General features: G+C 49.9%; 1 protein-coding gene across 4 annotated transcripts in view; it reads right to left on the minus strand.

The window, feature by feature from the left end:
* PGBD5 (piggyBac transposable element derived 5) overlaps nucleotides 1-27,631 on the minus strand; it is a 113,275-nt gene that overhangs the window by 45,560 nt on the left and 40,084 nt on the right. For all 4 annotated transcript variants that reach the window (XM_058543083.1, XM_058543082.1, XM_058543080.1 and 1 more), the window contains exons 2-3: nucleotides 8,093-8,520; nucleotides 2,163-2,297 (exon numbers count right to left, since the gene is read on the minus strand). In XM_058543083.1, coding sequence (XP_058399066.1) covers nucleotides 2,163-2,297; nucleotides 8,093-8,520 — 563 coding nt within the window. The remainder of the gene's footprint in view (nucleotides 1-2,162; nucleotides 2,298-8,092; nucleotides 8,521-27,631) is intronic.

The raw sequence follows: 27,631 nt of genomic DNA on the forward strand, positions 1-27,631 counted from the left end.
GCTGCTCCCTTTCAAAAGCTGTCAAAGCAGGATTAGGACCTGGAGAACCAAGAACAGGGACATGACACTAAAAAGACCATCGTCCCCAGGTTGTGTGGCTCCTTTGCAGTGCCTCCTGGCTACTCCCAGGCAGAGGTGTCCCCTCCCTGCTTTGCTGCCCACCACAGGCACCTTCAACTGGACCTAGGAACAAAGATGAACTGCGGAGAAAAGAAAGTTCTTGCTCCACCCCAGCCCAGGACAGCCTGCAGCTGGACGGTGACTGCTCCCTCAGCACTTGTGTGCACAGGTGTTTTAGAGGTCGCCCTTGGAAAGCTAGATTGCTTTTGACTGGGAGCTGCCAGCTTCAATTCTGGCTTCTAAATACAAACCTGCATGCTATTGCAAAGCCTCTTAGAATCACAGAGTTCTAGAAACAAAGTGGGAGCTGACTCAGTGGTGTAGTGGTTAAGCTCGAGTGCTCCTCCTCAGCAGCCCAGGGTTCGCAGGTTCAAATCCCCAGGATGGACCTACACACTGCTTGTCAAGCCATGTGTAGGGGCATCTTACACACAAAAAGTAGAGGAAGATGGGCACAGATGGTAGCTCACAGTCAATCTTCCTCACCAAAAAAAAAAAAATATATATATATATATATATATATATATATATATATAGAAATAAAGGAAACTTCAAGGTACCAATCCAAACTTTTCATTTTATAGATGAGGATTTTATAGATTTTATAGGTACCTTGAGAGAGAGAGAGAGATCCGTGGCCTTGCCAGGTAATGGACATGATTCCTAGCTACTCATCAAGTTTACAGTAAAAAGGAAACGGTGCTAGATGCACATGCGAACGGTTACTCAAAAGTTACACAGGCAGATCCCCAAGAAGGCAGGACCGTGCCTTCATATTGCAGTGCCTGGCATAATGCTGCAGATAACAGGTATTCAATAAGTATTTATTCAAAGAATGAATGACTGTTCTTCGGGAGGAGTTAGATAAAGTGAACCTGACTCCCCTGTGTCCATGGTAGTGTCACTGCAAAGGACACTACAGAGGTGGCAGGGGCCACTGGAGGCTGTGCAGGGACAGAGGCCCCAGGCACATGCAGACTGAATCCTGCTCTGGGATAGGTCCACTATGGCAATGGCCTGAAGCCTGTACACGAGCAGACTCAAGCTCAGGGTCCAGCTGGAAATCCTGGTCCCAGCCCAACCTGAAGGTCCCCCGGTCCTGCAGTGAGAGAGTAGGACGGCGCTTCTGAGCAGAGACATTTACCTGGAGCATGTGCACTTTCCTTGCTCTGGCTCTGAGCAGACGTGGTGAGGAGATGCTCAGCTCAATCTTCCTCTGAATCCTTCTCTAGCTCAGGAGAAGGGAGTGCAAAAACCCTGTGCCTTGAGCCTGGGGCTGCAGCCAGGCAAGGGCAGTGAGGTGGGGTCAGCTGTGACCACAGGGCTGGCACACCTGACTAATGGGAGAAGGTGTCCCGAGCAGCAGGGCAGGAGAAGCCAGCCCAGGAGAGAAGCTGTCACTTAGGTGCCACATTCTGGTTTCTGCCAGCCCCACCTTCTCCTGTTGAGCCCTCTGTACCCTGGCTGCTCCTGACAGCTCAACATCTGACACTTTTCCTGGAGCAGAGCTCGCTGCCTCTTCTGAAATATGCGCCTGTGTCTGCCTGACAGAGCAGAGCCAGTGAGCAGGTGGCCACTCTGGCTCAAAGGGCCATGCTCCCGACAAAGGCTAATTTAACTAGCTGGCTGCTGGTGGCCTGTGAAGAGGGTGTTCTCAGGACTGGAAGGTAGGACAGATACCTGGCAGGCACGGGGCCATTTGAGACCACCACACAGTGTGCTCTCAAGAGAGATGGTAGTCACCTCTTGTGACTCACTGTTTCTGTGAAGCCCCTGGCTGATACTGCGAGGGCCTGAGCCTTGATCAGTGTTTACCACTGGTATTTAACCAGAGGGGCTGGAGTGGGCAGGAAGAACACAGAGGGGCAGTGCTGGCCACCCACTGCCCCAGTGAGGAGGGGCACAGCCCAGCCCCAGCGTCAGCTGGAACATTTGGGTGAGGCACAGTGAAAAGGTAAGTGAGCAAGTTCACCGGATACCAATTGAGCCAAGGTCCCTTGACTGTCTTCCCTTGGCCTCCCTGGGCCCAGCCCAGGGCTCACCTGTATGATGAAGCCAGTGGAAGAACACTGCCTGACCCAGAGGCTGAATTTCCGCTTTTTCCTCTTTCGCAGTTCCCGCTCTGTGCATGTGGCAATGAACACAGGGTCCTCGTCAATCAGGGGTTCATGTAGCACCTGCCAGGAAGAAAAAGCAGAGAATCTCATGGAAGGCAGTGTGAGCTCAGGGTGTCATCAGTTTCGGGCTTAAATCTAGTCTCTGCCTTTGATTAGCCATGTGACCTTGACTAAATTACTTTACCTCTCTGGTCCTGAGTCTCCTCATCTATAAAAGGGTATATTGATATCTACACCAGTGTTTCAGGGAGGATTAAGTAAGAAACCTGGATGCAAAGCACTTTGCACAAGCCCCAACATAGAGTAGGTATTTAGTGAATGGAAATTATTATTATTTATTATTATTATTGGCATAAGGTCCCCAGTCCAAATTCTCAGTTGGTAGAGGGATCTCCAGCAGGGGTCCTGACCTCCAGTTGGACATGCCCGGTAGTGGGCACCTACTTCTTTTCAAGGAAGACCTTTCCATTGATGGTTCCAACTGCTGAAAAGCTCTTTCCCTCACTGACTCAACACTGACCTACACTTAACCTAAACCTATTGGTCTGACTTCCGCCCCTAGGAGAAACAAAGAAAAACACACTATTTCTTTAGGTATTCAAGATAGCTCTCACGTTGGCCCACAACCTTCTTTTTCCTAGGCTGAACATTCTCTTTGTAAAAACCATTCCTGAAATGACCCAGGTCCCTTGTTGCCGTGGCCCAGCCTCGGGCTCTCATCCAGTTTCTTAGGTCCCTTCTGACGTGGGAGTCCCAAGGTAATTTTACACTTATTTCGCCTATTTTAACTTCTTGATAACACGGTTACAGGACTTTTTAATGACAAGACAATAAAGTAAAAAGAAATGGCATAACAAAAATAGGCTCCAGGGGTGGTCAAAGTTTTATTTCTTTAAGCTAAAGCTTTTTTGCGGAGACTTTTAGGTAAATTTTAGGAATCTGCTACACTTCCCTCCCCAATCCTATCTCAAGCTTAATTACGAAACAGTGTGTATGTCTGCAGTACAGTGAAATGAAGAATGTAGGAAATAATATGATTCTGAGAACCCTGCGCAATGCTCTAGATCAGGGGCCAGCAAACTACGGTCTAGTCTAGCCCACTGCCTGTTGTAAATAAAGTTTTATTGGAACCTGCCATGCTCATTCACTTATGTATTGTTAATGGTTGCTTTCTGGCTATAATGGCAGAACCAACAAGCTGTAACAGAGACCATATGGCCCACATAGTCTAAAATATTTACTATCTGGCCATTGACAGAAAAAGTATACCAACCCCTGCTCTCCATCAGTGCTTTTCAAGCTTTAACGAACAAACTAGTCACCAGGGATCTTACTAAATGCACTTTCTGATTCACAGATTTGGGGCAGGGCCTGAGTTTCTGCATTTCCAACAAGCTCCCAGGTGATGTCAGAACATGGTCTGACAAGGGCAGAATGGAGGATAATACTTACCAACCGTGATTTGGATGGTATCCCTCCATTCTTCCATTAATGCTACCTTGAATTCCATTTAAAAAAAAATAACAGCCTTGCAGTGTTCAGTCTTAGCTGTATATACTGGCCCCTCAGTTTTTTGTTGTTGGAAGCAAGGGGAGATTAAGCCTGGCCTCCCCAGTCTTGAGCCCATGAAGAGGGGGGCTGAGAAGCTGCCTGGTGACAGCCCACCCCAGGCCCTCATGCCTGCTTCTAGTGCTCACTGGCTCTGTGTGGCTCATAAAACATTCAAAGCCCCATTTGGAACCACTCTAGCAAAATGGACAAGTCTCATACACGGTGGGGAAGGGAGCACAGGGGAAAGCGAAAGACAGTGTAAAGAAGTGCTTTTGCTGCCTGCCTGAGGCTGCCCGATTACCCCTGCTAAAGACTGTGCTCCACTCACTCCGGAGCCACAGTAAAGGAAGCTGCCCTCTTGCTTGCATCTTCAGAAAGCCAACGTACCTCCACTCCACTTGTATTTAACATATAATCAGTTGCAAATTTATATTTAATCATATGCCTCACCAAAGCAAAAGGGCCAGCAGGAATTTCTGGCCCTAAAATGTTTTTTCGTCTTTTCCATCATCAAGTGAATTTTGAACGGGTTATTACCAAACTCAGCACAGAGTGCTGTGTTCTCCAGAGCTCTATGCCTGCCTGAAAACCACTTCCTTCTCCTCCAGCTGCAGACTGGGCAGCATTTCCCTGTTACCCAGCTGTATTTCCTGAGTCCCCTTCTGTGTGTGACAAGCTCATTTTGGGGTGTGGAGGTGGTTATGGTAGGGGAGAGAGAAAGCATCCACTTATTTACTTGCATAATCCCTCCTCGAAAATACTCCTCTAATTAATCTGGCCCCAGTTTTGAGGAAGTTCAGGGTCTCCTCATTTTGTATTTGTGAATAAACACACAGGCGTATGCACACATGGTTGCTTGGGTTACTGTTAAGATTCTGGGAGCCCCCTTAAGACCCTGTAAAAATTCTAAACTCATTCCAAAGGGTCACGTTTGCTAGAATAAAAGGCTCCAGAGATTGCAGGGCAGAGGGCATGGGTATGAGCTGGCGAGGCGAGTGTGCTGTGTGTGTTGACAGCGAGTATGTGCAGGAAGCAGGGTGCAGAGTAACTCCTGGGAGTCTGGAGCAAATCCATCCACACGTCTGATGGAGAGGTAGAATGAGAATTGTTCCAACTGGTCTCAACAGGCAGAAATGAAGACCCTTCAAAGGAGCCCTGAGGCTTCAGGGCGGCAGAGGGCAACTTGTAAACAAACTCACTGCTCAGTCCCTGTCTCCTTGAATGAAATGTTCCAGAACCCAAACAGGGACTCTTGTGGAGAGGCAAAGCTGGAAAACCAGGAAACTTTCAGAGCTTCCAGCTTCTCCAATGAAGGATCAGAACAGGGGCCCTCTTCCTTCTCTAAGAGGCAGACGCATCTTTCAGGAGAGAATAAACGCAGGAAGCAAGCATGATGTGGCTGCTGCTGGAGGCCAAAGGGAAAAGCCCCCCATGCAGGCCCCTGGGAAGTTTAGGTCCTTCTCCACACAGAAGAGCAAGCGCTTTCCAGTGCACAAGTCAAGCTGCTTATCTGCAAAGGCAGGGGCACAATGGCCTCCAGGAACCCCCAGCTACCACGAAGGCCTAATCATGCTAGAAATCAGTCCCACACTGCAGCTTATGACTCCATCTCCTGTGGCCGACCCTGCTCCTGACCACTGACACAGCGTCACTCAACAGAGCGCAGAGTCAGGAGGAAGAGGGAAGATGAAAGAATAGCAAATTCCACCTGATCACCAGCCAAATGGACACTGGTCCAAGGGACCTTTGACTTCCCCTTTGCCTCCTGTTCCTCTCTGTCGGGTGGAGTGTAGTGGGTATTGTTTGCCCCCCAGACCCACTTTCCACCCTTCCTACCCTGCGCTGTGGCCTGGAGGCCAACCTTGATAAACTGCACCATCCAGGCCCCCAGTCTAGCCTGCTTGGCCAAGTGGGAGGCATGAGCAAGAGATGGGAGAGCCTCGCCTGCCTGTGTTGTCAGCCTCCCCCGGGCTGTGGCCTTCACTGCTCCTACGCACGCTCCCTCTCCTCGGCCCAGGTCTGATATCCGGGTCCCACTCTTGTTAGCCCGGGGTGCTGCACCACTCTGGTAATTTCCCCGAACCCAGATCACTCCCGTCCACAGCCCCCCACATTGAATTCTCTCCACCTGCCCTGCCAGAGCACAGCATTCGTTTCCCGCTGGCATCCGGACCACCACATAAAGCAGCGGGGGGAAACGGCAGCAAAAAGAAAACATAACTTCACAAACACAAAGGCAAAAATAAACATTAAATACAAAGTGAAAAAAAAAGGGAAAAAGGAAAGAGACATAAAACCCCAACATGACCAGGGAGCCCTTCCCCAAACTGAGCCTCATCTCAGGCTCCTCTCCCCTCAGCCTAATCAGCTGGAAGCAAAGAAAAGACGTCAGAGCAGGAATGAAGAGACCTTCTCTCCAGGGTCTCCCTGGCTCTGCCCTTGCCCCCACCCACCTCCCACCATCTAAGCCATACACAGAGAAGGGCAGAGCTGCCCCCTCGGACACCTGCCCACCCACGGACGCTGCTGGGTCCCCTCAGGGCACCCCTGCCCAGGGGAGCCCACAAACCTCAGAATTTGCTAGTGGGCGCTGCAATGTGCCCGTGAGCCACCCCAGACCCCAGGGACACACAGGCGGACGATGACCATCCCGGATTTCAGTCTCAGGTATCTGACACTGAAGCTCCAAAAGGCAGACGGCAAGGGGCTGGCACACGGCAGGCACACGGCAAACGTGAGTGTAATCACGGACACGGCTCGCCCAGTCTGGGGGTGGGAGGGAACCTCAGCAACCTGATCTCTAGGCTGTTCAACATCAGTCATGCAAATAGCTGGTAGTTTGATTCTTGAGAGACACTGAGGCATAGCGAGACCACAGCCTTGTCCAGCAGCTCTTCAGAGGTCTGACTCCAAGGATGGTCAGAATATTGCTTTTTTTCCTTGCAGTCAGCCAACATGTCTCTGGTTTGAATCATTTTCAACCAAGCAAATATTCAGTGAAACAAAAAATAATGCAGTCAGCCCTGTACTTGGTCCTGCAGGGCCTGGCATAAGGTGGGCTTGTGTCCCCAAAAGACCTCACCTCCTGGTCAGAAGCCCACTGGAACAACTAGGAGACAAGACAAAATGGCATGCAGCTGCCGGATGAGCAGTGGGGGAACTCAGGAAACGGGAATGCAGGCCCAACACCGGGCCCTGAAGACTGGGCACACTGGCTGGAGAACAGAGAAGAGGGAACAGCTTCCCAGGAGTCAGAAAGCGCATCACAGACACCTGGAAGTCATGACCAGCCCAGCAGGTTCACAGAGCAGCGGGGAGCACGCCTCAGAGGTCACTTTAAGGCTCCCACAGACCTGAAATAGAGTGACACCCTCCCCACAAAAACCCTGTGGTTTTCAGCTGTGCAAAGAAGGCAAGATGCGGAGTTAGAGAGGATCTGGAGGAGAGCGTCAAAAAGAATGTGAGGTTTATTAGGAAGCCCTTAAAGGAAAGGCACAGAGAGAGGAGGTAGATCGATGGGTCTTTTCACGAATAAATAAAAGTGAAGTAAAATTCTGTCTCCACACAGAACAGGTCAACGGAAATTGGGCTCACGTGGGCCAAGAACTTCCTGAAGTTTAGGTTGGAGAAACTCCTCAGTTTACCAGACCAGTAGGGCAATTTTGAGGATGATTCTGACTCTCTCACCATAGCCAAATGCAATGGCCACAGGTGGACAGCAGACGGCCGGGCCTCAGGAGCTGTGAGCAAACAGAGCCTTTTAGAACCAGTCAGGGAAGTTGGGAAGGTGTGAGGGGCTCTATCTGTGAGGTCTGGGGCTCTATCAAGCCTCCCCTTCCTCCACGTGTGCCTGGTGGAGCTCAGCACGAGTGACTCCAATGGCCTGAAGAGGCTTTAAATTCCAGGCCATGCCCCCTGCCCCCAGGAGACTTCTAGCCCCTTTCACCACCAACGTAGGTACTCAGAGAACACAAGAAAATTAACATGAGCTTGAGTAAACAGTAGTTTGGAAAGAAAGTGTAATCAAAGGAGAGGGAGGATGAGGAGAAAAGAGGAAGGAAACAGCCTTTCAGAGCAAAACACTGAATTCTGACTTCTCTGAGGTTTGGAGCTGTTATCCACCATCTCCCTGTGATCTGAGGTGGGTGTGTGGAATGAAGAATGCAGGGATAACCTGCAAGTGACCTCAGAGGCAAGGAGGAACAGGAGGACGCACAAGGTCACTGCTGCTCCCCTGGCTCCTGCTGCCACCGAGCCAGGCAAAGGGAGCGCTCGGAGTTCTGTCCCCTGCACGCTGGCCTCACCTGGGTTTGGGAAGGTCTGAAGGCGGAGTCGAAGCCGTTCTGCAGGGAGTCGAGGAAGGGCTGGACCTTGTAGAGGCCGTGCGTGGTCTGGCTGGAGCGGAAGGCCACGACGTGGAAGTACTTGAGGATCTTCTCGAAGCGGGCCTGGCTCATGACGAGGGCGAGGCTCCGGTTGCTGTAGAAGCCGCCGCTCCAGATGCTGAGGACCGACTCGCAGTGGGAAATGCTGGTGGAGATCATGTAGCCCAGGAACGCCTTCATCTCCGTCAGCGTCACCTCCACCCAGGCGCTGTCGCTCCCAAACCGTTCCTGGAACTTCTTGGCATACATGTTTGTCTGCACCACCATGTTCTTGAGGATGTTGTCTGGGACAAAGAGCTGGAAGAAGTCCATGGCACTGGCGCTGGGGGGCATCCTTCGGGTTGGACCTAAAACAAAGACAGGCCAAGCACTTATTGCTACAACCCCACACCTGGGTCCAGCAGGGACGCACCTCCCATTGCTGGGCCCCTGCTGGAGTGCCACCCCACGTGCCACCCTTCCAGGAGGAGCTCGCTCCCCCCAGACGGAGGCACAGGGCCCTCCTGTATGTTTCCAGTCACCTGTGTCCTAGCACCCCACCCAGGGGGTCCTCTCTTCACTCTGCACAGACCAGTCTTATGAATCTGACAAATTCAGAAATACTGATCTAGAGAGAAGGGGACATCCAAACGTCGGGGAGGAGACGCAAAGACACGCTGAGTTCTTAACACAGGAGCTTGGCCATGGCTTCCTGGCTTTCATTTCCCGGTACATTAAGACGGCTTCATAAATAAGAACGCTTTCACCACTTGAGCCCTGAAAGATTCTATCCAGGCGAGACTGCAGGTTTTATTAGGCATTCTCTACGTGGTAACTTTAAATTTATTAGCGAATAAACCTGAAGGGGCTTGTTTAGATAACTTCACCAATGCAATAAAAACCTCACAATTTTTGACTAATGCAGAAACAGCTTATTGAAATATACATATACACACACACAAACATACATATATATGTAGGTAGATATCCTTAAGCAATATGGCTTTCAATTCCACGCAGTGACTTCAGCCAGGCTAACAATACGTACAGATTCGTAGGAGACAAGCTTCGCTTCCATTCCATCAACAAAGCGATTTCTAATAAAAGCTGTGTGTTCTTCAGAATTTTAAACCCCTCTTCCCAACAACCTCCCTCTACTAGTGATTTGGGCAGTATCGGAAAAACAAATTTTCTACATCAAAATTAAGACTGACAATGTACATAAGACAGCCCAGGTTTTAGATTCAGAAAGACAGATCTGGGAGCGGAAACTCTCAGTTTACTTTTAGCTAACTGCACAGCCTTAGATAAATTTCATCATCTCTTCTATTCATCAAATGGGCACAGTAACACTTGTTTCCCAAGGCTGTTGTGTCGGGTAGAATGGGGGTAGGCGGCGGGTGATGCAAGGCATGCGCCCAGCAAAATCCTGGCCCTGGAGAGGTTCCCAAACCTTGGGAACCTGAGACACTGTCAACAGAAATCCACTGACGGCAGGCTGAGGGCTTTAGAATGCTCTAATTACCCTCAGTTTACAGAAGAAACTGAGGCCCGGAGAGTGAAGTGGCCACCATATTCACTTGCACCAACCATTTTTGGAAGGGCGCCAGGTGGTCCTGGCACCACCAGCGCCAAACTGGTCTTGGAGGCAGCGGCCCTGGCTGGCGTGACAACGAGACCAGGAAAACAGGAGGGCCTTGGTTAGCGAGAACGGCCTGAAGCTCCACACCCACCTTTAAAGAAAATCATTTTATTTCCGCTGAACCTTGTAGCCTCTGGTGGGTGAAGCCATAAATTATTCAGGGGGAGCTCTCAAAGAGGAAAACCAGCATTTTAATTGCTACTATCATGCTGAGTAAGCAGAATGAAATTTTCTCTTCCAAAAGTTATGTATAAAGTAATTTTGCATCCCAGGCCACTTCAAAATGAATTCGTGCAGCAAACTCTGGCCTGGCCAACTGCTCAATGAAGAAACTGGGAGGCAGCGGCTCCCTCTTATCTGTTTGGTTTTGATTTACAAGCATTCACCACAGCCTTTTAGTTGTGATTCCTAGTATTTGAAAAGTGTTGGCACAGGCCAGTCATTGGGAAGGAATGGAGAGAGGGAGAGAAGGCGGAAGGAAGGGAGGGAGAAACTGCTATTCAGGAGATTCAATTCCTATCATCAACTTAATAATATGGCCATTTAATAATATGGCCCTGGGGAGTGGGCAGCATTCCCAGCGAAGGCAAGACTCCCTTACATTGGATTCACTTACAGCAAGCTTTTCCAGATATTACCCGATGTGATCCTCACAACATCCTTGTGAAGCATCACCCATTCTGCAGGTGAGGAAATAGGAACTCAGAAGGGTAAGGACACAGCTCAAGGTCACCCACTTCTAAGCGCCTTACATTGGAGTGATCTTCGTCCCACCTCGCCTAGAGCCAGTACCAGTGTGCCTGCTGCCTGCTATAACTGTTAACACGCCCCTTCCACTCTCACAAGCATCCCATCTGGACAAGAAGGGATGTGGCTCTCCTGCACACTGTGCGTACATGGCACTTAAGCCAGGTGCATGGTCTTCAAACCACACGACTTCGCTCCACCTCCATGATGCACACATTTCACGGTGGGCAAAGCAGGATTACAATGCACAGTCAGAAGTAACTCTGAAGGGAAAAGGAGAACCTACACTGCAAAAAATGCAAAGACAGCATGGAACTGGAGGTGCAGATGGAGGCAGGGTGGTAGGGAGGACCTGGAGGAGGAAGAGCAGGTGCCCACCCAGGTTTATCTTGGTGTCCGGGCTGGAGGTGGAGGGCTCTGTTGAGTGCATTGCCAGGTAATACACTCATACATCATCTCCCTTCCCTCCCCTCCTCACTCCCCACTCCTCCTCCCCCCATGTCACCATGTCTCTCCTTCAAAGTCGCATCGCCAGCAACAACCTGGTTCCCTCAGTGTCCAGGGATCACCCACTCGCTCAAACCCAGGATGCCACAGCACACCCAAAGACCCAGGGCAGCACTGACAGTGGTTCAGTAATGCCCAAATTCCCCAAAGAGATTCTCCCACCCCCACCCCCACCTACGAAACTGACCCCCTCTCTTCAACAGTAACTAGAGAAGCAGATGTTCTGTGTAGAAAGGGACTGTAACACAAAGGCAGCTAGGGAAACTACTCATTCAATGTACATTTGAGTGTCGTACTGATCCTGGAAATAGAAAGGAATGAAGATCCGACATCCTCTCCCCAGGAGTTCTCATGTAGTGAGAGGAGCAAGCAACACACAGTGACCAGTAATGCCAGGCTCAGAGGAGGGCTGTGCCCACAAGAGGGACCCTCAATCCAGATTTGGGGGGCCGGGTCTGGGAGGCTCCCTGAGCGGGCCATGTGAGATGGGCTTTAAAGGGTGAGGAGTGAAAAGTCACCAGCCCCCGTGGGGTAGGGGTCGGTAGTGGGGTTACAGAGTATTTCAGGCAGTGAGAACTTGTGCAAAGGCTCCATCACCAGAGAAAATGCCCTCCGTCTAGTGGAGTGTGCAGGAGAGAGCGGCTAGAGGCATCGTGGGGCACAGGGCCAGTGAAGGACTGTAAGCACAATGGATCATGCTCATGCTTCAGGAGGGTCTCTCTAGTGTCAGGGGACGGTCTGGGGCTCTTCTTGAAGGCAGGGAGACCTGGCAAGGACCTCACTAAGGGGTGGCCACAGCAGATTCCTCTGCTGGCTCCCTCACCTCTGCGCACTGCACTCGGCTTCCCTACAGGTGTGTTCGGCATGGGGAATGGACTACAGGTGAGCAGAGATACTGAACATGGCCTGAACCCTGGGTGCCAGTGGCCTCCATCCAACAGTGGCCTCACACATTTATCATTTCCATTTGTACCAGGACATGAAAATGGTTGATATTTTAAACTAAATGTGTCCAGACTGAAACTCCAGATTCCCCAGCGTCCCCTTCCCCTTTGATCCTCCATCAGCCCCCTCAGTTACTTCAGCCAGAAACCTGAACTGCGTGGATTCCAGGACCAGACTCATCATGGGCCACACAACCTCTCTGCACCGCAGTTTCCTTATCTATCAGATGGGAGAAGAACCACCACAAAGTCACATGACCTCACACACAGGTGATGGCCTGTCCTGTAGGAACGGCTCCTGCCCAATCCTTTCACTCCACTCACTTCACCACCACAGACCTGGAGGAAGCTGGGCACCCTGCATGTTACTGATCCCCACCTTCAGCCCCCTCTGGAAGAAAAGGGGGGTTCTGTGTGCCTTCTAAAGTACACCCTTTTGGAGCCAGCCCAGTGGCATAGGGGTTAAGTTCGTACACTCCACTTTGGCAGCCTAGGGTTTGCGAGTTCAGATCCCAGGTGCAAACCTACACACTGCTTGTCAAGCCACGCTGTGGAAGTGTCCCGTATACAAAAAAAGAAGACAAAGATTGGCAACAGATGTTAGCTCAGGGCTAATCTTCCTCACCAAAATAAATAAATAAATAAATAAAGTGCACCCTTTTAGAGACAGAAGCACTCACCTGGAGATGAGAAAGGCACTTAGAAACTAGTATTTTTGGGTACAAATCATTAGCAGCTTTGTGACAAAGACAAGGATCACTTAATATTGTGAATTAAGGATTTAAAATAATGAAATAATTTATCTCCAGTTATAAATAAATCAAAGTTATAAAAATACAACAGGAATGTCTTGCATCATCACAAAAATATTCCTCTCATTTGAGGCACTGAAAATTACATTCCATAAAAGGATAACGTAGAAAATAGCCGAACCATTGTTCTCAGTGCCAGCTGTAGCCGGTCTTCCTCTCTGGCTAAACTAATCATTTCTCTTGCATTCTATTTTCCTTCCTCCAGTGGCTGACACACAGGACAAGCCGTCTGTCTGACAAACACCTGAGGTGGAGTCTCAATTGTAGAATTCAGCCCCTCGGCCACTCGAGAGCACCAAGGCTTCTTCCCTTGACTAACCCCTGTGTTCACAGTGGAGTGACCAGTAACAAATTTGATTTGCAGCTGGATCAAGGCATCTGCACAAGGGTAGGAGCCATGGGCGTGAGGTCCTGGCCGTGCTCCTGACATCCCTGGGGCTCGGCCCCCATGTGGCCGGATGGGATAACTCATCCCCATCTCACTGGGCAGCTGTGAGCAGCGTCAAGGTTGCCCTTCTGTTTATCAGGTCTGATCTGCAATGCTTACCAAGATACCAAAGTCAGGTTCAGCTTAGCGTGAGTCCTCTAAATGGAACCTTCCAACAGAAGGCACGTGAAGCCACTAACTATTCCCCAGAGCCCTCAGAAAACACGCAGAAACGTGGCCAGGAAACCCCAGGTGCAGTGTCAGTTCCATAATGTATCAGCTGCAGGGATTCCTTGTTAGGAATAGGCAGCAGTAAAGTCTTGTGTACACACGAGTTGTGTGTGTGTGTGTGTGTGTGTGTGGTCTTCCTCAAGCTAATGCAACACAGTGGTTGACAAAGTTGCCAATACAAAGAAACAATTTTGGAATCGGGCACCTGAGCTGAGGCTATTCATAGGAAACATGGATCACAGAAGAGTTGCATGTAGTCCCTACAGAAAGAGGCTAATTCATTGGCTAACATAGAGTTTAAATTTATAACCTTGACTAGACATCATGTGACAAAGAGCTGGTGTACAGAGAAGGGGCGACATGCACCCAAGCCTGACGTATCAAAACTTTTTAAGACAGCTTACTTTCAAAAATGTTCACTAGGGGGCCGGCCCGTGGCGTAGCAGTTAAGTTTGCGTCCTCTGCTTCAGTGGCCCGGGGTTCGCAGGTTCGGATCCCAGGCACGGACCAATGCACCGCTTGTCAAGCCATGCTGTGGCGGCGTCCCATACAAAGTAGAGGAAGATGGGCACAGATGTCAGCCCAGGGCCGAACTTCCTCACAAAAAATAAACGAATAAATAAAATAAAAAGCAAAAAAAAAAAAAAAGTTCACTATGTGAGGCACATACACACACATTAAAAAATAGCCTATTTCACACAAAACTAAGATTTCATTTGTGTGTGACTGCCAACTCAAGCACCTGCCACCTGCCCCTGACCTGCTCTAAATGTGTCCTGGGAGTGCTGTACTGGGCAGAGATGGCCCTGACCACCTCCATGTACACCGAGCTAATGGGGAGCAGCTGGAAAAGAAGGGACGGCAGAGTCTGCTCCACTGTGAGCCCTCGTGACCCCACCCCTGGGCCTGAGGCCCCCCAGCATCATCTCTGTCTGCAGCAGTAGTCTTCTACACTCGAGGTCCTGTGCACAGATCAGTCTTTGGACTCTCTTAGTGAACAGATCAGGTCACACGTTTTCACACATACAACAAGGAACGTTTACTCCTCCGACCAGAGCTGGGTCTCGAGTAAGCAGCAAGGTGACACACAGGAAAGGGTGGAAGCAGTGTGTCTAGCACAGGTGTGGCTGCAGCACAGACTCAAATGTCAAAGAAGGAATGGACACCGGCAGGCACCGAGCTTCACTGTGACTCTGACTCCCTTAGTGGCAGTTGCCTCAAGGCCAGGAGGTGACAGGGCTATTCTGTGAGTTTGTGAGCCCTCCCACGCCTACGTGTGCTGTGGCTTCTTCAGTCCATGCTGCCCGTGAGAGCACCCTGGACCAGGCTCCTCCACTAAGACACTCTACCACCAAAACCACAGATTTCACTCTTCCTTAGTCCTGAGCTAAACCGTAGTACGGGAGGTGTCTGTATGAACAAGTGTGGGGTTTACCCGCAGTTGGGTTGGGGGAGGGCGGGAGCTGGTTCCGTCCCTGGTTTTTTCACTAACTGAACCTCTGTGAAGCTGTAGTCTCTCCAGGTCTGTTTTTCACTGGTAACTTGCCTCATCTCCCTTCCAAGACTAATAAAACAGTAAGACAACGATTTAAGTATTTTGAGAGATGTAAATAACTACATAAAAGTCTCCTATTATGATTCCGGAATAGCTGCTGTCCAGCAAAGTTGACAACCTGGACTGGGCTCCAGCGCCAAGACTCAGATGAGAGGCGTGACCTTGAGCAAGTTACTTAACCTCTTTGCCCACAGGCTGGGAAGCTTCAACAGCAGAAATTTATTTCTCACTGTTCTGGAGGCCAGAAGTCCAAGACTAAGATGTGGGCAAACTCGGTGTCCAGTGAGGACTGCTCCCTGGTTCATAGAAGGCCATCTTCTCACTGGGTTCCCATATGGTGCAGGGGTCCAGGGAGCTGTCTAGGGTCTCTAATATAAGGCACTAATTCCATCATGAGGCTCTACCCTCATAACCTAATCACCCCCTGAAGGCCCCACCTTCTAATACCATCACATTGGGGGTTAGGTTTCAGCATATGGATTTTGGGGGGACACATTCAGTCTATAGTGCTCTTTGGGCCGTGGTCTCCTTGTAGGTCAAGTAAAGATAACAAAAGTATGAAATTTGGAGTTGGGGTGAGGCTGAAGCGGGATGAAGTACAGCAAGAGCCAACGGGCCTTGCATGGTGCCTGATTTTGGGGGGAGTACTCAATACCGGTATCTAGTCACGTGCTTGACAGCATCCGCTAATCCCTATCCCAGGCTTCTGTGCCTCCTCCTGGGAGCTGACTTACCAGAGAGCAGTTACAAAACAGGAGCCTCAGTGACTGCAGTTTTATTTCATTTAGACACTGTCTATTTTTCCCACGAGGCTGCACTTGTAAAGCCTCTGCCTGGGTAAAGAAAGGACAGCAGAAGTGGTTTTCCCACTTTGGTAGAACCTGATGGGGAGGGGACGTGGTGGGGAGAAGCTGCTGGGCGCCACCTGAGGCCTGCCCACCTCAAGAGGCCCCATTTATGCAGTGACCAGTTTGGATGGGCCACCCAGACACTTTGCTAATTTCCTCCATGACTTCACAGCCTTTCCTGACCCCCTCGTACTGCTCCAACCCACTGCAGTTCCTCACGCCCAATCAAATCAGGTCCGTGTCTGATTTCCACCTACCTCAGATGCTGTTTCTTCCTCAGGCTCCTTCCCCAGACCTACTTCCTCCTGCTCACTTGGCCTCAGCTGAGACCACTGATGTCCCCCAACTAGCTGCCAGCCCTGGCCAGTTCCACATAGCATGGTATAGGTCTCCCAGGACCACCCTATCCTTCCTCCAAGAAAGGCAACAGAGAAAGGGGCCGTGTCACCAAGTGCTCGGGGAGAATGAGCAGTGAAAAGAATGTGCAGTCATCCTCGGCATCAGAAAGTCTATTCCAAGTATGCACCTGACGGAACAGAAAACTATGCAGTACCTGGTGGAGAGTCGTCTTCACATCAAGCACCACAATGACCATTTAACTGACCAGATTTAATTCCCGCAGTGGCCAACCAAAGGAAGTACCTGGACCCCACTTTGCAGCCGTGGAAGTGCAGGCTCATTGGGGACTTGCTCAGGTCACATCAGCTGGTGAATGAAGGAGGTGGACATTCTCTTCCCTCCAGCAGGCTGCACCCCACATGTGTGGGCAAGAAGACTCCCCAGGTGGCTGGGTCTTTCTAGATTTGTGGCTGCTTCTGGTTTTCTATGTAAGTGATGAAGGCTGACCATTAGGACAGCAGTGAGGAGGAAGTTGAGGAGAAGGCACAGGAAGGAGAAAAGGGAGACAGAAAAAAAGCTGAAAGCTGACTACTGAAACATATATGGTTGGGGTTTTTTTTCTTGACTAAAATGAATGAAATTGTGCTGAGGTGAAACGGCCCCTCCCTGAAAGCAAGCGGGGATGGTGGGGGCCCAGTGGGTCTGGCTGCTGACGTGCAAACGTGAAATCTTGGATAATTTTAGGGGATGTCAGCAGGGATTGTGTCATTTACGGTGAATCCCTGGGGAGACGCTGACAGAGAGGTGCAAGTAAGGTCCACATGGGCAGGGATTTTTGTCTCTTCTGTTCCCTGTTGTTTCTTCACTGCCTAGAACAGCATCTGGCCCACAGGAGGCACTCAACAGATATCTGTTGAGTGAGTGAGTAAATGAATGAGTGAGTGAATGAATGAAAAGTATTCAAAGGGTAATGAGTCTTCAGCATTTGAGGGCTGTTGGCAGCGTCCCTGCAGCTCAGAGGAGGACTAAGGCAGTGAGGTGTTCACTGGATGATGAGGGACAGAGGAAAGACAAAGGGACAGGTCGTGAATGTCTGGGCTGGATCTGAGGCTAGGACCCCTTCTGGGAAGCCCGAGGAACAGGCAGGATCACACCAGGGTGCGTGCATGTGTGTGCACACACACGTGTGTCTGAAGAAGTGGGGCTGGGTAGGACCCAGGCCTCACATATCTCAAGACCCTGGATTTAGACCTTTGTGCTTATCTACAAATGAGATGAACATCTAGTCACAGGGACACACAGACTGGCCTGGGCCTCTGAAATGTGCCATTTTTGTAATCCTGTCTCAGTATTTAAAGAATACTGGGAGCCTAAAGAAGCAAACAAACAGAAAGCAAGTGGCACAGGCCTGGTCTGACCTCTGGAAGGCTTGGCCTCAGGCCATAGAGAATGCGAGTCTGTGGAGAAGCCAGCAGGCTCTGTAAGGACCCAAAGGCAAAGGTCTCGCTCTTTCCAGCCCAAAAGAGAAGGTAAAGGTCACGTGGCAACATGAACCCAGACCGTGGACATTGGAAGGGCAGACCTGGGCCTGCACTCCACGGCCAGAGCCCTGCCTGAGAAGCAGCTCCTCTGCAGCTATATCAAGGGTATGTGTTGAGATGACAGTCGTTAGGTCAATGATGAAAATGACACCCAAGAAAATTGGAATCTGGCCAGTGGGGCAGGTGTGGGTGGGTACTGCTTGCCCTCTGCTCACCCCTGCAATCCAGGCATGGGTAGCTCCTGGGCCTCCCCTGCCCGGCGCAAGGCAGCCGGCTCTGCCTGGTGTGTGCATAGGGGGGCGGTGCATGGACAGTACTGGACTCCCTCCCCAGGAGGACCTATTAGGACATGGTGGTAGCCCTCTCCAGCTGATTCTCTTAGGCAACACCCCCCCCACCCCTGGTTTAGAATCACTGGTGCAATCCGTTACCTCCTTTTACAGACCCGCCAGTCACTTGCTAAATTGACACAGCCCAGGTATGCGGACCCCCATGCCCTGCTCCTTCTCTTCCATCACCAGATCCTCTGTATTTACTCTGAGTGTCTGTGTATCCTGGGGGCAGGGCACGTGGTGGGGGGCGGTGAGGAGGGAGTAGGAAGAGCACAGGAGTGTGGTTTCTGGTGGGGTCCTCATCCCCCTTTCTACCACCCCTGGGACACCCATGGCACCCCACAGACAGATGCACTGGCCCCTGTCAGCACAGCTGGGTCAAGAAAAACGGAGGTGAGCTGAAGTTCCTTTATTACTAATTATCTCCCTCTAATTCCCTGCATGCCCACCCACACCCTGATGGGACAGAGAAAGCAGAATGATAGAAAATGAAGAGATAAGAAAAAGGGGAGCTAAGATGGAGAAGGAGATCCCAGGATGAGGGGAAGGAAGCAGAAAAGCACCCTGACAACTGTTTGCCCCAGGCAGGTAAGTGAGATGCACAGGCCTTGTCTTCTTATCTCAAAATGCAGGTCAGGCTGATGACAGACAGGGCCCTCTGCAGGACAGATGCAGGAGCGCAGAGCACAAGGACAGAGGTGGCAGGCGAGCATTCACACTGACCTGTGAGTCAAGCTGGTGGCGGGAGCACTGCTTGCCTCCACATTTAGGGTACTGTGGGCAAAGGCTGACCCCTGTCCCCCTGGTCACCCTGTGGCCTCCAGGACAGGTGGCACCATCAGCCTCATTTTCTCAAGAGGAAACAAGGACCAGAGAAGGTCAATGTGACAGTTAAGGAGTTAGGGCGATTCTGGCCTCCAGGTTCCCACTATCCACTTTTTCCTGGGAAGCCTTTCCTTTCTCACGTCACACTTCCGGAATCCAGCTGCACAAGTGTTGCCAAGGGGAATATCTTATTTATCTATCAGTAACTACAAACAAATCATGTTTATTTACTTTAACGAACATGTATATAGGACTTACATTTCTATACATAGGCACATGTTCTGTCTGCTTTGTAAATGATAATTCGATTCACTTATTCCTTGATGACAACTCTGAGAGATCTGTACTATTATTAACCCCATTTATCCAATTTGGAAACTGAGTCATAGAGAGATTAAGGGACTTGCTTGAGGTCATACAACTAGTAAGGGGCGAAACCAGAATCCATCCCCGATGGCCCAGCTTGAGTCCATGCCTCTGACCACCACATCATGGTGCATCTTACTGGAAGATTCTCCCAGTCCCCCACACATGCAACACAACCTCACAGTCCCACACACACCGCTAAGAATTGATGGAGGCCTCTATGGAAACAAGGCAGAGAGAGCCGAGAGCCCCTGCTTGCATATGCCTTGCATGCACAAAGACAAAGTTGCCCATCTGCGATCTGGTCCTGTATACCAGCTGGAACGTAAGCCCCACAGGAACAGGGATGTGTCTATTTTCATACAGTAGGTGCTCAGTAAATGCTGGCTGGCCGAATAACGTTTCCCAGTGTGTCATCAGGACCTCCTTTTCCCTTCTGAGTTTCAAGAGGCCAGGACACTCATAGACCCTGTGCAGAGTCAGAGCCCCTGCTCACTCCAAATGAGAGATTTCTTTTTGTCTGTCTACACCCACTTCAGATCACCACGACTTTTGGCTGTTTGCAGTAGCACACACTCTGACAGCTGTCTGTGCATTTTTAAAACTGCAGTTTATGCTTTCTAACACAAAAGCCGTTCTATTTGCCCTATCTCAAGGCAACGTTATTTCTTCCTAAGCTTTACATCATGCAGTTTCAAGATGAGTTTCTTACAAAAACGCAGGCATCAATAGGACAAAATACCCTTGGAGGAGCCAGGGCAGGAGGGGCAGCTTTCATTTGGGACATTCAGGCCAGGCCACTGAGCCAGTCCTGGGAGCCAGATTCTGCCCAGTGGAAGGACAACCAGCTGGGACCCAAACTCTTAATAATTCAGGGAGGTTTAACAAACCCCTACTCTTTGAGGAACTGAAGACACAAAGGTGACAGCCACCTGGCCCATGGCCACTGCTTCAAAGAACTTAAAAGTGAAACCCAGAGCAAGTTGTTTTGTGCCCAACACATCTGTTCGAGTTAGACAACAGTTAGATTACTCCCTCAGGAAGGAGCCTCTGAGGTACGTTCTTTAATTCCACAAGGTTCTTAAGTTTGAGGTGACCAGTGTGGGTAGGCGACACTAACCTTAATTTTGAGCTGATGATGTGCCTGGAGCTCCACTAGGGATTTATGGATGTTAGCACCACATTTCTAATGGAAGTTTTATACACGAGGAAACAGATGCACAGAGCTTGGACCAACCGTCCAAGGTCAGAGCCTGAGGATGACCCCAAGTTGCTTCTCTCTCCCATGCTGCTGCCCTACTGTGGAAGCACACCACCCAATGCAGTGCCCCAAGTGCCAATCAAAGCTGTGCATCAGCTACCTGAGCACCAAGAATGAGGAGGGGAGGGGAGGACGCGTAAACGGTTCCCATTGTGAGGCAGCCCTGGGCACAGGGACCAAGGCGCAGTGACCTCGATCATCTAAATGTCTCCTAACAGAGTAAGCGACTATAGGCAGCGCCCAGGAGAACTGCCCATGATGCACAGGCAAATGCATTTCTAACGCTGTAAGCCCGGGAAAGAGCAAGCTGAGCGTTAATGACCTAAAAATCTGGGTGCTCTGCAGCCCGGCACTCATCTTCTGACAAATAAATTACCTGGGTGAGACTGCACTGTGACCGCGTTTAGACAGTAGTTTCGTAGCCATTGGGTTTTTCTAGATTTCCTTCCTGTGAAAGGTGACCCCCCTGCTAGATAGGTCTATTACAAAACACATACACAGCCATTCTTAATCTTCATGCATAAAAAAAACAAAAAAACTAGAGTGAAGAATCAAAAGTGGAAGTTTAGAAGTCACAGAACACTATAAACCACACCTAGCAAATGCAAGATAAATGTCTTCCCCACCCTCACCCACTAATGCTCTCTTATTTGCGAAAGAGCCTGCTCCTGGAGAATACCCCACAAAAACGCTAAGAACACCGACCGCACCTCTGCAACTATAGCCCTTCAAATCAGAGTGGATGCAGAAAGGCTGTCATGCTCCTATATCAACCCTAATTATTTCACATCATCCTGAGGGAGAGAGGTTTTCTGCAACAGACTCCGTTGGCTCAATGCGGATGGAGATGGAAGTTACTGCTCCACTCACCCCCGTTGCACCAGTGGACTCATTTGCTGGATGGAAGCCCATCAGCATACATGATGCATGAGTCTCTTCTGGAGATCCTCACTGTGGACAATGGAGGTAGCCAACCAAGGTGCCAGGCAAGGATCTCTCCAGGCACTGCAGCAGGTGGCCTGACCCTGCTACCAGCCCAGCCTTTTTCCGTGGTGCATCCCCCATCCCCCATTTGCCTCTATTACTCAAACTCTGCAGCACACCAGGATCTTGACTGGGAATTGAAGTACCAGTGGATAACACCTTCAGGTAGGACTCTTCCCAAGGGAGTTTTCATTTTAATAAAGGCTCCAATGAATATCAAAGGTTTCAACTTCCTGAATCGCCCCAGTGGTAGAGTGAGAACAGAGAGGCTACTAAGTATGGAGGATGACAAGGGGTGGGGCTAAGATTTGTGGATTTTGATTTTCCTCAGATGCCTACAGAAATATCACCCAGGGGTTTCCAAAACCAATCTGAGCAGGTGCTAACCCACCCCCAGCCCATACACACACATTACCTCTCCAAGAAGAAATAAAACAGGACTTTGCACACCACCTCAGAATAGGTGTCAATCCTTGATCCAGAAATGACAAATAGGCTTTGGCTCTTGTGTCAATTCTAATAGTTAGGTGCTGCCTGTACATATGTTAAGGAGGATTCTGAAGCCCTGTCTGAGGCCAGAGGAAGGGTGGTGCTGTGACTGATGAGCAATGCTTGCTGTGGGTGAAGGCGGCCGGGGTGCAAGGGGTCATGTATTTGCCATGCTTAGTGGCGAAAGGCAAAACAGGAAGACATCATTTCTCCCTAAACATCTGAGCGTACTTAAAAGACCAGCCCCGTATTAGCTAGAGCTCAAAGAAACATATTCTCTATTTGTGGGTGTGTAAACGGATATAAAATTTCTAAGGGGAAATTTGACTTTCCAAAGTGTTCATAAACTGTGAAGTTATTCTAAGGAAATATTCAGAGATGCACATGTTTTGTAACAAAAAAAACAGTACAAAAAACCTAAATGCCCCCAAATAGCGAACATCTATGATATGAAACTCTCTATACATTAAAAAGGAATGTTCTTGAAGAATATTTAAGAGTATAAGAAAACTTTCATGAGAACATCTTTAAAAAGATTACAAAGCAATATGAACAGTATGATCCAAACTTTAAAAAAAGTGTGTCTGTGAACTCAGAATGACTGAGAGGACACAAGGCAAAGGCTCAGCCGTGACCATCTTTAAGTAGCAGGATTATAGGTGATTTCCATTATTTTCTTTACACTTTTCTGAACATGGTTTCTGAAAATAATGGCTATAATCAAATATCTGGCCTTCAGAAGTAGAAAAAGAACAGCCGATGATATTTCAAAGAATGGGTACTTGAGGTCCTGATGTTCTTCTAATCTTTCTTCAGGGTAAAGGGCTGGTTTCATTTGCAAAACCAGAGAGGGGGTCAGGGCATTTCTAGAATCCTTTCCGGCATTGATATCCTGTGCATTGTGGCCTGTCTGCCTCAAGCATCAACTTGTATTCCTTAAACAGGAGGCCACAGGAGCCCACGAGGAGGAGGAGGAGTGAAGCGGAGTCCCAGGCCCTTCTTCTAGAGCCTGCAGTCCCCAAGCCCAAAAAGCTCCCTGCTGAACCCCACAGGTGAGGGCCAGCAATCTGAAGAGATTTACAGAGGCTTCCAGCCCATTGTCTTCTTTAGGACCTCCCCTTCCCCCTCAACTAAGCTGCTAAGAAGCAATAAGAGAGCAGACAAGCAAAAATACCTAAACTTATGGAGACTGAAGGCACAGACCTCAGGGGAAGAATTTTTAATGAGGCTGGAGAAAATAAAGGAATCCCAAAAATGTTAACACGTAGTCAAATACTTGTTTGTGCTTTCCATTGGTTATGAATATTCCTCTTTGTAACCCAGGGTATTGTTTGTCAAGACTCCAGGAAGGAAAAGCCGTCTTTAGCAGATGCTGGCAAAATGCAAGAGCTGGGGGGGGGGGGGGGGGGGCATTGTACTGAGAGCCGGCGGAAGGGAGGGCAGGGACGCTCCCCCCATACTCTTGTGTTCCAATTACCTGAGTTGGTCCTAAACCCAGTAAGCAGGTTGGCAGGGTGAAATTTCCACACTGGATGCTTTAGATGTACCAAGGAAAATAACTCTCCATTCCTCCATCCCTTACATGCAACAAACATGAACGGCCAGGCTACACTTCGAGGTTCCAAAGACACAAGCTCATCTGAGCTTTCCCTTCCTGTTTGTCTTGTTTTTTTCTTTCTTATAGATGGAAGAGCCTTACAATGAAATAGCAAAATATGCAGGAGGATGTGGGCAGACAGTAAGAAAGAGCTTCTCTCTTCCCTGTCCCAAACATGTACCAGTGTCAGGAGCTATCGTGGGTCTTCTACATGAGATTTTTTTTTTTTTTTTTCAATCCTTCCATCTTCCCACAACAACTAATGGTTGAGAGTGCAGACCCTAGCACCAACAGCCTGGCTGTGAATGTGCCACTTGTTGGCTATGTGACCTTGAGCGAGACGCTCCCTCTGTGTGCCTCAGGCTACCTACCTCTTGGAGCTATTGTGAGGATAAACAAGTTAGGACACATCTGGATGCACTTGGGAACTCTGGGCTATTCCTACTGTTGTTGCTGTTATTATTTTCACTGTCATCCCACAGCAGCCTCTTCATGTGACATGGAATCAACAGAGAGCAGAGCGTGGGCAGAGCGCTATGGGCTGTCCAGGCTGGAATGCACAGATTCCTTCCTTTCCACGTAGGCACATTTCCAAATGAATACTTTAGAGAGGACAAGCTTTGTGTAATATTTTTGTGTGTGTGTGGGAGGAAGATTAGCCCTGAACTAACATCTGTTGCCAATCCTCCTCTTTTTGCTGAGGAAGACTGGCCCTGGGCTAACACCCGTGCCCATCTTCCTCTACTTTACATGGGATGCCACCACAGGATGGCTTGACAAGCGGTGCGTTGGTCTGCACCCAGGATCCGAACCGGAGAACACCGGGCCGCCGAAGCAGAGCGCGCGCACTTAACCGCTGCGCCACTGGGCCGGTCCTCAGCTTTGTGTCATCTTATTAGCACACTTTGCTAAGGAAGAGAATTCCAAGCTGCCCAGGAGGCTGCTCCCCGCCTCCCAGCAAACCTGGAGCTTGTCTCCAGTGCCTGTGAGTAGTCCCAGCCTCCGAGACCCACCTGTTCAATCCACGCTCTAGGATTCTTCCAGAGACCATCCAAGCCAGCAGCCCCATTTACAAGTGGACAAACTCAGGCCCTGGCCCTTGGTGTCCCCTTGGGTGGCCCCTGCCCTCCGCAGAGCTGCCCCGGGACTGTCAGTGTCATCATTTAATGGTCTACTCATATCACTGTTGCCCAGAATTCTCACTCTAACTCCAAGGGTCACTTTAAATACACACTGCAGAACCAGGGCCTGGTCCTGCGCCTGCTGCCTGCTGGCCGGGGTGGGCGCCAGAGGTATGTGCTCAGACACCAAGGGGCAGAGCAGAGAGAAGGGCAGCAGCAGATGGAGACAGACAGGCTCTAGACCGGCTTTACCCCTGATGAGCAGCCAGATGCCGGCAAATGACTCCATTTCCTTGTCTGCAGAATACAGAGGTTTGACCAACACTGTCTAAGGTTCTTTCTGGCTCTTTAAAAAACAACTTGTCCACAGTCAAGAAGCAGGCCCTAAATTCACAGCCACTCCTCCAGTGAGGAAGGGGATAATCCCCCTCACTCTCGGACTGTCAGGAGGCCTTCGACGGTATTTGTTAAGTTCCTGGCACAGTGCCTGGCACAGCCTAAGTGCTCAAGAAACAGCATCGACAATTACCATCAGCTAGTAAGGAAGAGCCCTCATTTGAGGGGAGTCTCATGAGAAGTGAGGCGAAGAGCTGTCCTGCCTTTGATGCGAGGTCAGTCCTCCTGGGCCAGGAAAAGCCCCTTCCTAACTCAAGTGCATACAGCCCCCTGCAGGGGGATGAGATCCTAAATGCACAGGTGCAAGGTGCTGGTTTTGATCCCCTTGAAGCAAACTCCTTGAGATAAGGGGGAATGGTGGTTTATCTCCAACAGCGGTGAGGGACAAAAGTGCCACAGATGACTCAATCTTGAGTCTAGTACCATGTGCTGCTGGGGTCTGCAGAATCAGAGGGGTGAATGGTGACTGCGATAGGCACAGAGAAGAAATGGCAATCTGTGTGAAATGCTGGCACCATTGGTGCCAGGCTATGATAAGAAGAAGTTATGATGATGATGATGCCAATAACACAATGAAGGCAACCTGGTTCCCAGAGGTCTAAGGGACTTGCTGAGACAGCTCTGCCTGGGAACGGATCACTTGACAGCAGAGCCTGGACAAGCTGAGCAACTGCACCCCTGGCCCCGCAAAGTCTCCAAGAATGCTCTGCACCAAGAGAGCACTGGTGCTGAGGTCAGGCAGATCCGGCCCATCAAACAGTGCCTTGGACAAGCTAACCCCACAAAGCCTTAGTTTCCCCATCTGTAAAATGGGGATGATTAGAGAACGTACCTCAAAGAGTAATGGTGAGAGTAAAATGAAATACTGTGCACAAAGCATACTGGTTTTTGCTGGTTTCATCTACTGGTTATTGCTGGTATTAATGCCATCTGCCAAATGCTAACACTGGGCATGTGTCTCTCAACACAGACACGGTGACCAGGCTGAAGGCTCTTCCCGAAAGACCAGTGAGGCGACCTGAGGATGCACCTCTTGCTTGAGTCAGGGTCTGAGGAGGAGGGTGCAACATTTAGAGAAACGAATAATGAAAAATGGTGACTCCTCATTGAGATCTTTCTGGCTACTCTTCCCAAGTCCAAGTTCAGGGAGCAGGGAGCTCAGCAAGAGAACACACCACAGGTCAACAGACAAACACCAAACATACCTTCACTTTTGGACTCCACAGCAACAGAAGTTATCTTGGGGACATGTTGTTCATGGCCCTCCCTCCTGTCTCTGATTATGATTTTAAACCACCACATGGGAAATGCTATTTGACTGCTTCTGCTCCCACCTTCCATTGCCTCTCTGTAGAGACAGGATCTGACACAGCACTGAGGAATCACATAATCTCCTTTGCAGGGATTATAATAAAAGGGTCAATGAGTAGCTCTTTCATTGATAAGATTTGCTGTCAAGTTGATGCTGAGTGCAAAGGAGATAAAAAAAAGTGTCACCCCATCGCCCACCCCTGTGGACATACCAGCCATCCCTTTCCTCTCCGCATTAAAAATCTCGCAGCCACCCGGAGCCACGTGGCTAGTTCATATATGCTCACCTCCACACCCCCACACATGCCTTAAGGCAGGGAAGGAACAGCATGGGGGTACGGCCTGGAGTCAGGAGAGCTGGTATATCTCCTGATTGTGTGTGGTTCTCCATATGAAGGTGCTGCTTCTCTCTTCGGCTCCCTTTGAACCACCCACCTCTCCTCGTTTGCTCTACATAAACCTTGCAGAGACAAATGTGCCCATAAAAGCTCTTTGAGCTGCCACACAGTCTGAACACGGAAGGTTCTTCTGAAGCCCACCAGCTCTTGGCCTGGCCAACACATCCTGAAATTGGCAAAGACCATAATGTCCATGTAAAATGAGGAGCCCTCTCCCAGGCCCTCCTTCCTTCCATCTTCTCAGTAACCCTGTGAGTAGTGCCAATTTTAACCTCCTTTACAGATAAAGACACTGACGAGAGTCAACACAAAGAGAGAGCCATTGTCCAAGATTCCAAGATGACACACGCACAAGATGGGATGGATCTGACTGCCAAGCCACTGGAGGGGGGTCTTTTTCTAGTCCACAAAGCCACCTCAAGGACTAGCGGGGCCCTGAGGGAACTCAGGTGGCACCTCACCACCAACCACAGTCTACACTCCATGACCTGTGACTCTTACCCCCTGCTCCGGCCACCTTTCTGCACTGACCCCCTACATGTCCACCTCTGGGGGAGCACCTCATACTCAAAGTGCTCACCCCACTCTCCTCCTTGCCCCGTCAGTGACTAGCACCTCACTCATTCAGTCAGTCAAGCCATACCCCAGAGCCCTCCTTTCAACCCCTGCCTCTCCCCCAGCCTCCACATCGGGTCTGTCAGCAGGCCCTTCAGTTCCACACCCTAAAGGGCTCTCTCCACGTCCCATCTGCCCCTCCCAAAACATCTGCTCCTACCAGGCCCCCTCCTCAGGCCAAGGCTCAGAGC

The sequence above is a fragment of the Diceros bicornis genome, chromosome 6, assembly GCF_020826845.1.
Source record: "Diceros bicornis minor isolate mBicDic1 chromosome 6, mDicBic1.mat.cur, whole genome shotgun sequence".
NCBI classification, from domain to species: domain Eukaryota; kingdom Metazoa; phylum Chordata; class Mammalia; order Perissodactyla; family Rhinocerotidae; genus Diceros; species Diceros bicornis.